At 44.4% G+C, this 13,104-nt stretch overlaps 1 protein-coding gene across 5 annotated transcripts in view; it reads left to right on the plus strand.

The window, feature by feature from the left end:
* Positions 1–13,104, plus strand: part of LOC129700484 (MAX gene-associated protein-like) — a 172,098-nt gene that overhangs the window by 64,092 nt on the left and 94,902 nt on the right. For all 5 annotated transcript variants that reach the window (XM_055641009.1, XM_055641011.1, XM_055641012.1 and 2 more), the window contains exon 14: positions 1,068–1,603. In XM_055641009.1, coding sequence (XP_055496984.1) covers positions 1,068–1,603 — 536 coding nt within the window. The remainder of the gene's footprint in view (positions 1–1,067; positions 1,604–13,104) is intronic.

The following is a 13,104-nucleotide window of genomic DNA, read 5'->3' on the forward strand; positions in this document are numbered from 1 at the left end:
AAATTCACTCATTCATCTGAGCAACTAAGGAAAAATGTCTATTACCATAGATTATGTGACCCATGATTTAAAAAAAACCCCGTCTAGATCAGTATTTATGTTCTTGATATTTCCAAAATATGGCTATATGAATTATGCTTGCATGTCTTCTGAAGATTGCAGTTCTAATTTAGAGATGAGATTGAAAACAATCCTTGTTTCTAAGGTAAAAACACTGATTAGGTAACAACAGATATAAATAGACATAAATTAAAGAACAACCACATTTTGCTAGTTAATGTGGTTCTTTACATTTTGTGACAAGTGAAAACAGTAATTTTGAAACATTTGATTACAAGAAATAGTAAAAGTAAATAGTGGGTCCCGGGGGTGGGAGATGATCGTGCAGTAAAAGAGAAGGGATGGGTGTTATGTGATTAAATAATTCAATTTTCATGCAATTGGATTGTAAGATACCCTAGCGAACTAGGACATGCTGTTCTTCCAGGTTGCATGCAGCCTCAATCTAGAAATGGTGGCCAAAGACAGAAAGGACATAATGGCAAGGGAAGTTAAAATGGGCAGTAACCGGGAGCCCCAGCCGGCCTTGGCAGATTGAATGTGAGTGTTTGGCGAAATGGTCACCTCGTCTACGCTTGGTCTTGCCAATGTAAAGGAGTACACATCGAGAGCACAGAATGCTACAGACAAGATGGGAAGAGGTGCATGTGAATATTTGGCTCACCAAGATGGGCTGCTAGGCTCCCTGCATGGGAGTAAAAGAGGAGGTGGTGGCACGGGTGTTATGTCTCTTGTATTTGCATGAAGTGCCTGGGGAGGGACATGATTTGTGTCTCTTTTTCACCTTTATCCTTTGTTACCTCCCATCAAATGGGCAAATACCCCCCTCATCTGAACCCATCTTGCTTCGCCCCATTAGGCATGTTAGCAAATTGCACACTTGCCAAAAAATAGTTGTGAAGCGGTGAGGGAACTGAGTTTTAATGTTATGCTTCAGTTGATGATAATTTGTTTGGATGGTGCACTAAAAAATGAATCGATTAATTTTGCTTTGTGATCTGTTCCAGGTGCAAAACCAGAGTACTCCTTAAAAAATAGTTCTGTTTTCTCAAGTAACACATTGGATGAATACCTGGAAAATGAAGAGAAAATTATTGATCAGCGTGCTGCTCTGTGCGTGAACAAAACATCAAAAGTTGTATGTCAAATGCCTTCCAAAAGTTCCAGTTATGTCCGCACGTTGGATAGTGTATTGAAATCCCGGTCATCCCAAGCTGAGTGTCGAGGGTCCCACACATCCAATCGAACTTCGGTTTCTCCGCAACCCATTTCTGTTGGCTCTGTTTCCAAAAACACCAAGCAGATTGAGATGACATTGGGACCTGTGACTAGCATAAAGAAGTCTGCAAACAATGCAAAGCCAAAATCAGCAGCTAAAACCAGTTTGCGGCCGTCCTTTGCACCCACGAGACCTCCTCGATTATCCAAAAAGCAGAGAAAGTTAATGAATGTGGAGAATGGTGCCCGCTGGGTTGGGAAACCAGGGACTTACATCACAGAGGAGCGAGCAGAAGCATCCCTTGTTACTCTGCTAACAGCAAAGGTACTGGTTTTCTATTACATTGAACATAGCTGAGGAAAGTTTTTTACAAAAGCACTTGAAGGATGCAAACCTCAAGAAAAGTGACTAGATCAATTCAGAATTGTGATACCGCTCCTTGTTCATGGTAGATCAGTTTATATGGCCTTGAGACAAAAAGAGAAAATATTTTGACTGAGTTTTAAAACAAAACGAATATGAACATGACATGGGAGAGAAAGAGCAAGCCATACATCTCCTTGAGTCAGTTTTGCCATTCAGCAATCTAGTGTCTGATCTATTTTTTGGCACCTACTCCAATTTTCCTGTTTGATTATCATAATCTTTATTTTCTCCATAGTTTAAAAATCCATCTCTGCCTTAAATGAGTTTAATAATGCTCATCCATGCCCCTTTCAAATATAGAAATGCAACCATGTGAGGAAAGAACTTCCTTTTCTCAGCCTGAGTAACATTTTATTCATCTATCTTCTGTAAATTCCAAACTAAACATTATTGTTTTTGCCTTTATCAATCCAGTTTATTCCACCAGGAAAGAAGTACAGCAAATGTGTCAAGAACTTCCCCATCATAAAACCGTGTATGACTGCTTTATACTCTTACAAGTATCTATATGTATTGCTATTACCTCTTCAATAATGTATTCCACCATTTTCGCAATAAGTTTAATCGTTCCTTGTTTTCAAGGTCAGTTTATTGTCACATGTACCAGTTAAGGTCCAGTGAAATTTGAGTTACAACCATACTAGCTGAAAAGCAACATGATACACAACCAAGTTAACATAAACACCCATCACAGTGGATTCCACATTCCTCACTGTGATGAAAGACAGTAAAGTTCAATCTCCTCTTTGTTCCACGGTCGGGGCAGTTAAACCATCCGCAGTCGGGGCGATCACAGCCCCCCGCAGCCGACGATCGGAGCCCCCGTCGGGATGATCGAAACTCCCATGTTGGGGCGGTTGAAACTTTCTCCGCAGCATAGAGATCCCGTCGGCCTCTTCTTCCCAGAGACCCCAGGCTTCCCCTTGTGAAAGTCCACACGACTCATTTTTGGAGCTTCGATCCCCGGCAAAGGGATTACAAGCTCCGCGATGTTAAAGTCCCACAGACCCCTGCGGCTTGGAGCTCCTGTTGGTCTGCAGGAAAGGCCGCCAACTCCACGATGTTAGGCCGCAGTGGGGACGGAGATACGATATGGAAAACAATCACATCTCCTTTGCGGTAAGAGATTGTAAAAAGTTTCCCCCAACCCCTCTCCCCCCACACACACATAATAAACCAAGGAACACTAAAACATACTTTCAACACATACTAAAAAATAACAATAAAGAAGAAAGGACAGACAGACTGTTGGCGAGGCATGCTGGTGGCGCCACCCAGTGATGATTTTTTGAAGTACCATTACATCTGGTGTTCCAGTGCTCAGATATCTTCATATCCAGGATCTATCAATGTCTTACCATACGTTAACTGTCAAGATTGATAGATTATTTCCACTGTCTTTGTGGCCACATCCTAAGCCATCAGGATGCAGACCACTTCGAGCCTCCTGTGGCAAAGAATTCTACAGATTCACAACTCTCCAGGTGAAAACTTTTTTCCTCATCTCCGTTGTAAAAGGCCTACCCCATATTCTTAAACTGCGAACATTTAAACTGTTTAATTTCACTTTCTACCACTGCTCATCTACCACCTCACCTTTAATCTTTCCCAGTTCACTTTCTAATTCTTTTCTCGTACTGTTGTATTTGGCTTCATTAAAAATTGGAACAGAGGGACAGCTTTATTTATTAAATATGCAGACCAAAACTATATTCAGCACTCCAGGCTGACCAGCAATCTGTAAAATTGCATCAATCATCTCCTACTTTTACACCTCACACCCTTTGCAGCAAATTCTTGCACATTTCTCCAGCCAAATTCTTGCACAATTCTCCAGCCAAAGGCCAGTTGTGGTTGCCCTAGCTGGAGTGAGCAACACAACAAGCCTCCTAAGGTGTTGGCTGAGCAGAAATTCCCTCTTAGCTAAAAATCCTTGCTTTCAATCAGTTTTGCCAGCCCTATTCCATGGAAATTATCTTAATCCCCTGGCATGTGAATTACCAGAGGCAGATCCAGACCATTTGCAACCTGATATTTTGTTTGATGATAAGTTTATCTCCAGCTGGTGATGTAAATTAGTTGTTTCAATCTCTGCAACAAAGTCAGTTTCACACTAAGTATTCTTGTCTTTAAACCAGCCCTTAAATCATCACTATGTGATTAAGCTTTTGGTTGTCGTACCAGCGGCTCTTCAATGATCTGGTGTCGTTCATTGATGCTCCTGAGAACCATTCCTCTTTGGAATTTCAAAAACTGACTATTGTGTCCACTGCTGCTGATGGAAGATTTATGCACTTTCATCGAAAGGCAGCTTCTTGCACAATTCTCCAGCCAAAGGACAGTTGTGGTTGCCCTAGCAGGAGTGGACAACACAACAAGAAATTCTACACCTTTTTCTGAACAGAAAAAGAAGAGGCTCTAAAGGTGATAGCTTTCAGAAAATTGTACTGACATTATTTCCACAGCAATGAAGTAGTTACTAAGTCAGGGAGCGGCAACCTTGTTCTGCATAGTGGCCGGGTGGCATGTCTGAGCGGATGGCGGGCCACATCTACCACGGGTTCACATAGATCCTGCCCCCATCCCGCCCTGGATGACATACATCAAATCACGTGTTTACATTGATCCCACCCTTTCTCCTACTACATTAGCAAGAGTTCTGCATAAACACCAAGTGTCTTGTCCTATAGTATAAGCACCAGCGAGATTACAGCCCAATAACATGAATGTTTTGCCTTTCTTCTCTAACACAAGCGAGATTATAGCACAATAACACTCAATATTTTTTCCCTATGATAGAAACAATCAGAAAGATGTTCAGACAACTCGGTTCATACCAGGCACGTGCCGTCAGGGTAGACAATGTAGACACTGCCTACCCTGACTAAAATTATGAAATGGTAATTGTTAAATATAAAGAGTAAAGGCATGGGAGAATTGTGCCTATCTAAGAATTCGATCTCTTAGGTAGGCATAATTCTCCATGCCTTTCATCCGCAGCACTTGTAACACGCGAAGGTCTGTGCAGCTGACGTGCCGTCAGCGCTGCTTGAAGCCGTCAATGACATGCAGGGCTGAAGGCAGCTAGAATTATGCCTTTGCTGTACTGCGCATGCGCAGCGCAAGCTCCATGGCGGGTTTTTCAAATACGGATTGCCATTATCTGAAGTGTATCTTAGGAAACAAAGAGAGAAGAATGGAGTTTGTGTACCAATAATGTGGTAAGTACATTTCTTGGTGCTATATGTTTTTAAATACCGTATTTCCAGGGGTGGGGATGGGAGAGCTCCTTTCACAGTGTTTGGGGAGTCTGGCCCGGGGTAAAGTTACGGGGAGGGCAGGAGCGTTGTGATGGAGGGGATCCTGGCCAGTAACCCACTTGCAACGCTCCGGGCACGGAGCCACCGCATTGTGGCCGGGGAGTAAATTAACTCGGGTGGCTGTGAGTGGTCGCCGGGACCGGACAGCCCCTTCTGCCGGCCCCGCTCACCTCTGGCAGTGCCCTCCGTCTGAAAACCTCTCGCCGGCCTCGTTCATGTCAGCCGCTTCCCGCAAATCCTTAAACTCCAACAACGCGATCAAGGGACCAATTGAGGTTACTTGGCTGGGGGAGTTTAAGGATTTGCGAGAAGCGGCTGACATGAGCGAAGCCGGTGAACGGCAGGTGAGAGATGTTCAGTCGGAGAGCACTGCCAGAGGTAAGCGGGCCGGCTGCAGGCGCTGAAGTGGCAGCCGGTTCTGCTGTCCATGCCCGGAGCACTGCGGCAGCGGTGAGTGAGTGAGTTACTGATATAATCCCCGACCCCCTCCTTCACAACACTCCTGCCCTCCCTGCAACTTTACCCCTGGCACACCCTCTCCGCACGCTATGAAAGGAACTCGCGTTTCCCCACCATCTCTCCATCTGCCTTCATCCTCCATCCCCCACCCATTCAGTAATTTATAAAATGAAGGAGATTTGGAAGCCTTGGGCAAATTGAACAGTAGTAGTGGAGTTGGGGATGGCATCAAACAGGAAATTAGAAATGCGTGCAACAAAGGTAAAACAGTTATAATGGGTGACTTCAATCTACATATAGATTGGGTGAATCAAATTGGCAAGGGTGCTGAGGAAGAGGATTTCTTGGAATGTATGCGGGATAGTTTTCTAAACCAGCATGTACAGGAACCAACGAGGGAGCAGGCTATTCTAGACTGGGTATTGAGTAATGAGGAAGGGTTAGTTAGCAGTCATGTTGTGCGTGGCCCCTTGGGCAAGAGTGACCATAATATGGTTGAGTTCTTCATTAGGATGGAGAGTGACATCGTTAATTCAGAAACAAGAGTCCTGAACTTAAAGAAAGGTAACTTTGAGGGTATGAGATGTGAATTGGCCAAGATAGACTGGCGATTGATTCTTAATGGGTTGACGGTGGATATGCAATGGAAGGCATTTAAAGACTGCATGGATGAACTACAACAATTGTTCATCCCAGTTTGGCAAAAAAAAAATCAGGGAAAGTAGTGCATCTGTGGCTAACAAGGGAAATCAGGGATAGTATCAAAACAAAAGATGAAGCGTACAAATTAGCCAGAGAAAGCAGCCTACCAGAGGACTGGGAGAAATTCAGAGACCAGCAGAGGAGGACAAAGGGCTTAATTAGGAAAGGGAAAATAGATTATGAAAGAAAACTGGCAGGGAACATAAAAACTGACTGCAAAAGCTTTTATAGATATGTGAAGAGAAAAAGATTAGTTAAAACAAATGTAGGTCCCTTGCAGTCAGAAACAGGTGAATTGATCATGGGGTACAAGGACATGGCAGACCAATTGAATAACTACTTTGGTTCTGTCTTCACTAAGGAAGACATAAATAATCTGCCGGAAATAGCAGGGGACCGGGGGTCAAATGAGATGGAGGAACTGAGTGAAATCCAGGTTAGCCGGGAAGTGGTGTTAGGTAAATTGAATGGATTAAAGGCCGATAAATCCCCAGGGCCAGATAGGCTGCATCCCAGAGTACTTAAGGAAGTAGCCCCAGAAATAATGGATGCATTAGTGATAATTTTTCAAAACTCTTTAGATTCTGGAGTAGTTCCTGAGGGTTGGAGGGTAGCTAATGTAACACCACTTTTTAAAAAGGGAGGGAGAGAGAAAATGGGGAATTACAGACCAGTTAGTCTAACGTCAGTAGTGGGGAAACTGCTAGAATCAGTTATTAAAGATGGGATAGCAGCAAATTTGGAAAGTGGTGAAATCATTGGACAAAGTCAGCATGGATTTATGAAGGGTAAATCATGTCTGACGAATCTTATAGAATTTTTCGAGGATGTAACTAGTAGAGTGGATAAGGGAGAACCAGTGGATGTGTTATATCTGGACTTTCAGAAGGCTTTTGACAAGGTCCCACAGAAGAGATTAGTATACAAACCTAAAGCACACGGTATTGGGGGTTCAGTATTGATATGGATAGAGAACTGGCTGGCAGACAGGAAGCAAAAGAGTAGGAGTAAACGGGTCCTTTTCACAATGGCAGGCAGTGACTAGTGGGGTACCGCAAGGCTGAGTTCTGGGACCCCAGCTATTTACGATATATATTAATGATTTGGACGAGGGAATTGAATGCAACATCTCCAAGTTTGCGGATGACATGACGCTGGGGGGCAGTGTTTGCTGTGAGGAGGATGCTAGGAGGCTGCAAGGTGACTTGGATAGGCTGGGTGAGTGGGCAAATGCATGGCAGATGCAATATAATGTGGATAAATGTGAGGTTATCCACTTTGGTGGCAAAAACAGGAAAGTAGATTATTATCTGAAAGGTGGCCGATTAGGAAAGGGGGAGATGCAACGAGACCTGGGTGTCATGGTACACCAGTCATTAAAAGTAGGCATGCAGGTGCAGCAGGCAGTGAAGAAGGCAAATGGTATGTTAGCATTCATAGCAAAAGGATTTGAGTATAGGAGCAGGGAGGTTCTACTGCAATTCTACAGGGTCTTGGTGAGAGCACACCTGGAGTATTGCGTACAGTTTTGGTCTCCTAATCTGAGGAAATACATTCTTGCCTTAGAGGGAGTACAGAGAAGGTTCACCAGACTGATTCCTGGGATTGTACTCGCTAGAATTTAGAAATTGAGGGGGGATCTTATAGAAACTTACAAAATTCTTAAGGGGTTTGGACTGGCTAGATACAGGATGATTGTTCCCGATGTTGGGGAAGTCCAGTACAAGGAGTCACAGTTTAAGGATAAGGGGGAAATCTTTTAGGACCGAGATGAGGAAAACTATTTTCACACAGAGAATGGTGAATCTCTGGAATTTCTCTGCCGCAGAAGGTAGTTGAGGCCAGTTCATTGGCTATATTTAAGAGGGAGTTAGATGTGGCCCTTGTGGCTAAAGGGATCAGGGGGTATGGAGAGAAGGCAGGTACAGGATACTGAGTTGGATGATCAGCTATGATCATATTGAATGGCGGTGCAGGCTCGAAGGGCCGAATGGCCTACTCCTGCACCTATTTTCTATGTTTCTATGATATGGGAGCTCCGGTACATGTGGGAGTTTCGGTACAGCATATGTGTTATTTGGATCTGGGAAAACATAAAGATTCCATTATGATCAGTCAAAAAGATTTTCAAAAAAGAGAATACGGTTGGCCAACAGAATATAAACAATTGGTATGCAAAAATGGAAACCTAAGCAAAATACCCTGGGGACCCCTTGTCTGGCATGGCGACCCTGTTTATAGACGAGGGGGATGAGGAACAAATTCGGGGAGAGAAACTAAATTGGAAATGGTGTACACCACGCCCTGGCCACCAGTCACTGACGGCAGGAACTACCCCACTTAGACCCTGTGAAGAGGAGGGGTTCCAGTACTCCTCCAGGGAAGGGCAACTCCCGAAGAAGGACAAACTGAAAAGGAAGATGAGAAAGAAGAAGGGAGAGGGCTTAAGGCAGAAGAGGAAGAGCAATAGCTGATGAATGAAAGAAGACTGAAAAGTGAAAAAGCAGGATGTTGGGCTGGTGGCTTTCGAGGCACTGTGCCTGTTGTTGGAACCTGTTGTTCAAATGCCTTAACTCACGAACAGTGATTAAGATCCAAATACTTTTATGAGCAATACAGCATAGGTAACTTCATCTTAACACATAGCTCAAGATTGGGGAAGAAAGGGAAAACCGGCTTTCTATTAAACCATAACATGAGTGACGCTGATCTATATCCTTTTAAAGAATTTAATGTCAGTACAAAACCATTGACTAAATAACGCATGCATAGCAATTGATAATTAGCTGGAGGAAATTCAAACATAGCCCGGGTACTTCACGGTGGGCTTGCAAACACGACCAGCACGTGTGCGATATAAACCATCTCAGCTCTTCGCCACCAGGGACAGAGTCGGTGGCATGAGTGGTGGTGGAGATTGAAACAGCATTCCTGGTGATGAAACAGGGGACTTTGGCACAGGCGGAGGAGGCGTCGCCATTGGCGGAGCTGTCGTTTCAGGAGTGGGTTGTGCTGGTACAGGTGGGCCGATGCTGCTGGATTTGGACGGAAGTACATTTGTACGGTCTGGCTAATACAGAGGTGGAGCCGGCTCATTCATAGGCAAGATATGTTGTCTGGTACGTCTGTAGGCGCCGCCATCAGCACTGACCAAATATGAGCGTAGCTCAGAGGCAGTTCCAGAAATTACACGTGATGACCTTTGTCAGTTTGCAAACGAACCACCATTAACTTGGTTAATGGTGGCAGTTATCTGCATGTTTTGTCATATCACTGTTTTGAATGTCACGCTTTTGTTGCAGCCTGGACTGGACTTCTGGTGGTGGGACCACCTGCAGGATCAATGCCTGATCTGCCCCCGGCACCTTGGCTCGGGTCTGCCTTGACAAAAAACGTTGAGCAGGTGAACCAAAGACAAGGTCATGGAAGATGTTGCTTAGGTTGAGTAGGTCCAGGTACACGTCGGAATTAGCTCCGTGGGATCGTTCAACGAGCTCTTTGGCACCCTTGACAGCCCGTTCAGCCAGCCCTTTCGACTGGATATTCAGGACTGCTGGTGATGTGGCGAAAACTCCAGCGTGCAGCAAACTCTTTGAAGTGTTGGCTGATAAATTGACTGCCGTTATCAGATAGCAGTATGCAAGGAGCTCAGGTCTGCAAAATGGCAAGTGCATTTTAAAACTACCCCGTAAGAAGTGCGTCTGCTAAGAAAATCTGTCAAATCAGCCGGAATACAAGTTGACAAGTACCAGGTACTGCTTGCCATGCCACTCAAATATGTCAGTTGCCACTGTACACCATGGGAGGGCAGGAGCCGGGTGTGAGAGAAGTGGTTGCTTTTGTTGATGAGGTGCCAAGCTGTTACACACTGCACAGGATGCCACATTCTCGAGGATGTATTCAGCCATACCTGGCCAGTAAAACATGTTTTTTGCTCGTAGTACAGTGGCTTCAATGCCTGGGTGGCCTGCATGGACAGTGTTAAAATACTTGCTGTGCAGCGAAACAGGGACTACAGCCTTGTGGCCTTTTACGATAATGCCATCCTGCAGCACTAGCTCATTGCGGACGGCAAAGAAGGGCCAAAGTGGCAGCGGTACATTGTAGTGTTTGTCTGGCCAGCCGCATTTAATGACGGAGGTGAGCAACCGTAAGGTACTGTCAGCAGCAGTGTGGGCAACCAGGTCCTCCACACAAGACGACGGAATAAAAGACACAGTCATTATGATGAAGTCATCATCTGATGAGGGCAGACCCTCGCAGGCCTTTCGGGGTGCACGAGAGAGTGTCAGCCAGGTGCATATCCTTACCATGTTTGTAAGTCAGAACAATGTCATACTTTTGAAGTTGCAGCAACATCCGCTGCAAGTGTCATGGAGAGGCATGAATCGGTTTGTTAAAGATGCTGACCAGAGGTTGGTGGTCAGCTTCAATCGTGATCGTATGTCCGAAGTGTTGTTCTGTGTCAGTCATGGTGCGCGAGGCATAGACAACAGGCTTTTTACCGCTACCGTAATTTTGAAGACATGCTGCGTCAAGTCCGTGTTGTGAAGCGTCACAAGTCAGTGTGACTGGTTGTTTAAGCCCCTGTCCCACTATGCGAGTTTACCCAAGAGCTCTCCTGAGTTAAAAAAAATAAATCAAACTCGTGGTAAGTTCATCACAAGTATTTTTTTACTCGTGTACATTTTTCACACTGTTGAAAAAAGTTCACACGTTACCCCGTTTCCCGAGTACCTGCCATAATAATAATAATAATAATAATAATAATAATAATATATTTTATTGTCATTGCACATAAGCGCAACAAGATTTGGTATGCAGCTTCCAACCGATGTCATAACATAAATAACTAATAAAATTCGGATTTAGGTAACGATATCGCAAGAACATGGATTGTAAAAAGAACAGTAAAACAGTCAAAACTGTTCAACAGACTAATTCAAGAGTTACGAGCCGCTACGAGACATCCACGAGCTCCTACATACCCGATACGTACATTCTACGAGTTCGAATCAGGGCAAAACTCGGGAGAACTCTTGAATTACCTCGTACAGTGGGACAGGCCCTTTAGGATCAAAATAAGCGAGAGTAGGAACACAAGATATCTGCTGCTTAAGAGTGTTGAACGCACTCTGCTGTTGTTTGTGCCAGGCTCAAACAGTGTCTTTGTGGGTAAGCTGGTACAGCGGGGCTGATATTTCACTGAAGTTTGGAATAAATTTACTCCGGTAGTTAACCTTGCCAAGTAATCTCTGCAGGGTGAGCATGTCTTTGGGTACCGGGAGCTTGTTGATGGCACTGGTTTTTGCCGGATCAGTTTTTAGGCCGTCCTTAGTGCTCACTTACCCTGAATTTACATTTTTGGAGCTCTAACTTGAGGTTGATGGCATTGGCGTGGTCCAGGACCTTTGTCAGATTAGCATTGTGTTCTTCGATAGTTTGTCCAGCAACGAGGATATCATCCATTACAATGGAGCATGGGTAACCTGCAAATAATTGCTCCATAGCTCTTTGAAATACCTCACTAACAGAACTTATACCAAAAGGCATGCAAAGAAATATGTATCGCCCGAATGGTGTGCTGAAGGTAGTTAACTTAGGAGTTGCGTTCCAGCGGAATCTGCCAGAATGAACTCTTGGCATCTAGTACTGTGAATACAGTCACTTCAGCCAGCTGCGCTGCAATCTTGTCCACAGTGCGCATGGGATAGTGAGGTCATTTAATGGCTGTGTTTAAGTCCTTGGGATTGATGCAAATCCGTATTTCGTCCTTATTCTTCTTTATTGCCACAACCATGGTCGAGACCCAATCCGTGGAGTCAGCGACGGGGGCAATAACACCTAGAGACACCATTCTGTTCAGTTCACTTTGAACACGTTCCCGCATGGCATGGAGAATCATGTGTGCTGGACGGCCAACTGGAAGTACCTCAGGGTTGATTGTAATTGTGTATTTAACAGGCAACCTGCCCAGCTTGTCAAACAAAGGTTTGTATTTCGTCAGGACTTTTTGTGTAAAGTCGCAGGTTGTGGTCAGATGACAAACAAGGACTGAAAGAGACAAGCCCTAGGTCATGACAGGCGTTGACACCCTGCAGGGATGGCACATTCTCACGAACAACACACAAATTCAGTTTGTGGATACATTAGTTAAGACAGCAGCATAACTCAACTTGACCGGTAGGGTGCACTGGACCTGCAGCAAATGGCAGAAGGGAGGCATCTGTAGGAGTGATAGTCTCTGTTTTTCATATATTTTTTAATTCAGATAAACACATCACATTACACCTGTCTCCAGTATCAACTGGCAGAAAAACTTTCTTGCCATTAATGAGCAAAGCAACGTTGGGATCTTGATGTTTATGTGGTAAATCAGACAGGGAGTGAACATCCAAATCAGAATCTTCGCTGGCAGGCTGAAAATCCATGGCAGCTGGTTGAGAGCGTTCCGAGAGCAGGTTCTCATGGTCGAGTGAATTGACAGGCTGTCTTGTTTGAACTCTGTTGCTACGTGAGCGGCAGTATTTGAAGAAGTGGTTCCTTTCTTTACAGAAATGTCAACATTTTCCATATGCAGGGCAACGGTCACGAGCTGCAACATGTGAACACCCACAGTTAAAACAATTGTCTATGAGTTTAGCGATAGAATGATGGGCACTTGAGGAGAAAGGCCGGAGATTTGATTAAATGTGGTGACAACATTAATGTCATGAACAGAGTGGGGGCCATGTCCCAAAACTTTTGTATAAGTATCAGCCATTTCTGCAATGCGGCAGCGGTATTCAGCAGCCTCTAGAGTAAGTTCAGTATCGCGCAGAAACTCATCCCGTAATTTACATATTTTTTAATGTTTATTTTATTAGAAGCAATTGTACAAGAATAAAGCAATCGGCAAAACAATCATACAATTTTCGT

The sequence above is a fragment of the Leucoraja erinacea genome, chromosome 9 (genome assembly GCF_028641065.1).
Source record: "Leucoraja erinacea ecotype New England chromosome 9, Leri_hhj_1, whole genome shotgun sequence".
NCBI lineage: Eukaryota > Metazoa > Chordata > Chondrichthyes > Rajiformes > Rajidae > Leucoraja > Leucoraja erinaceus.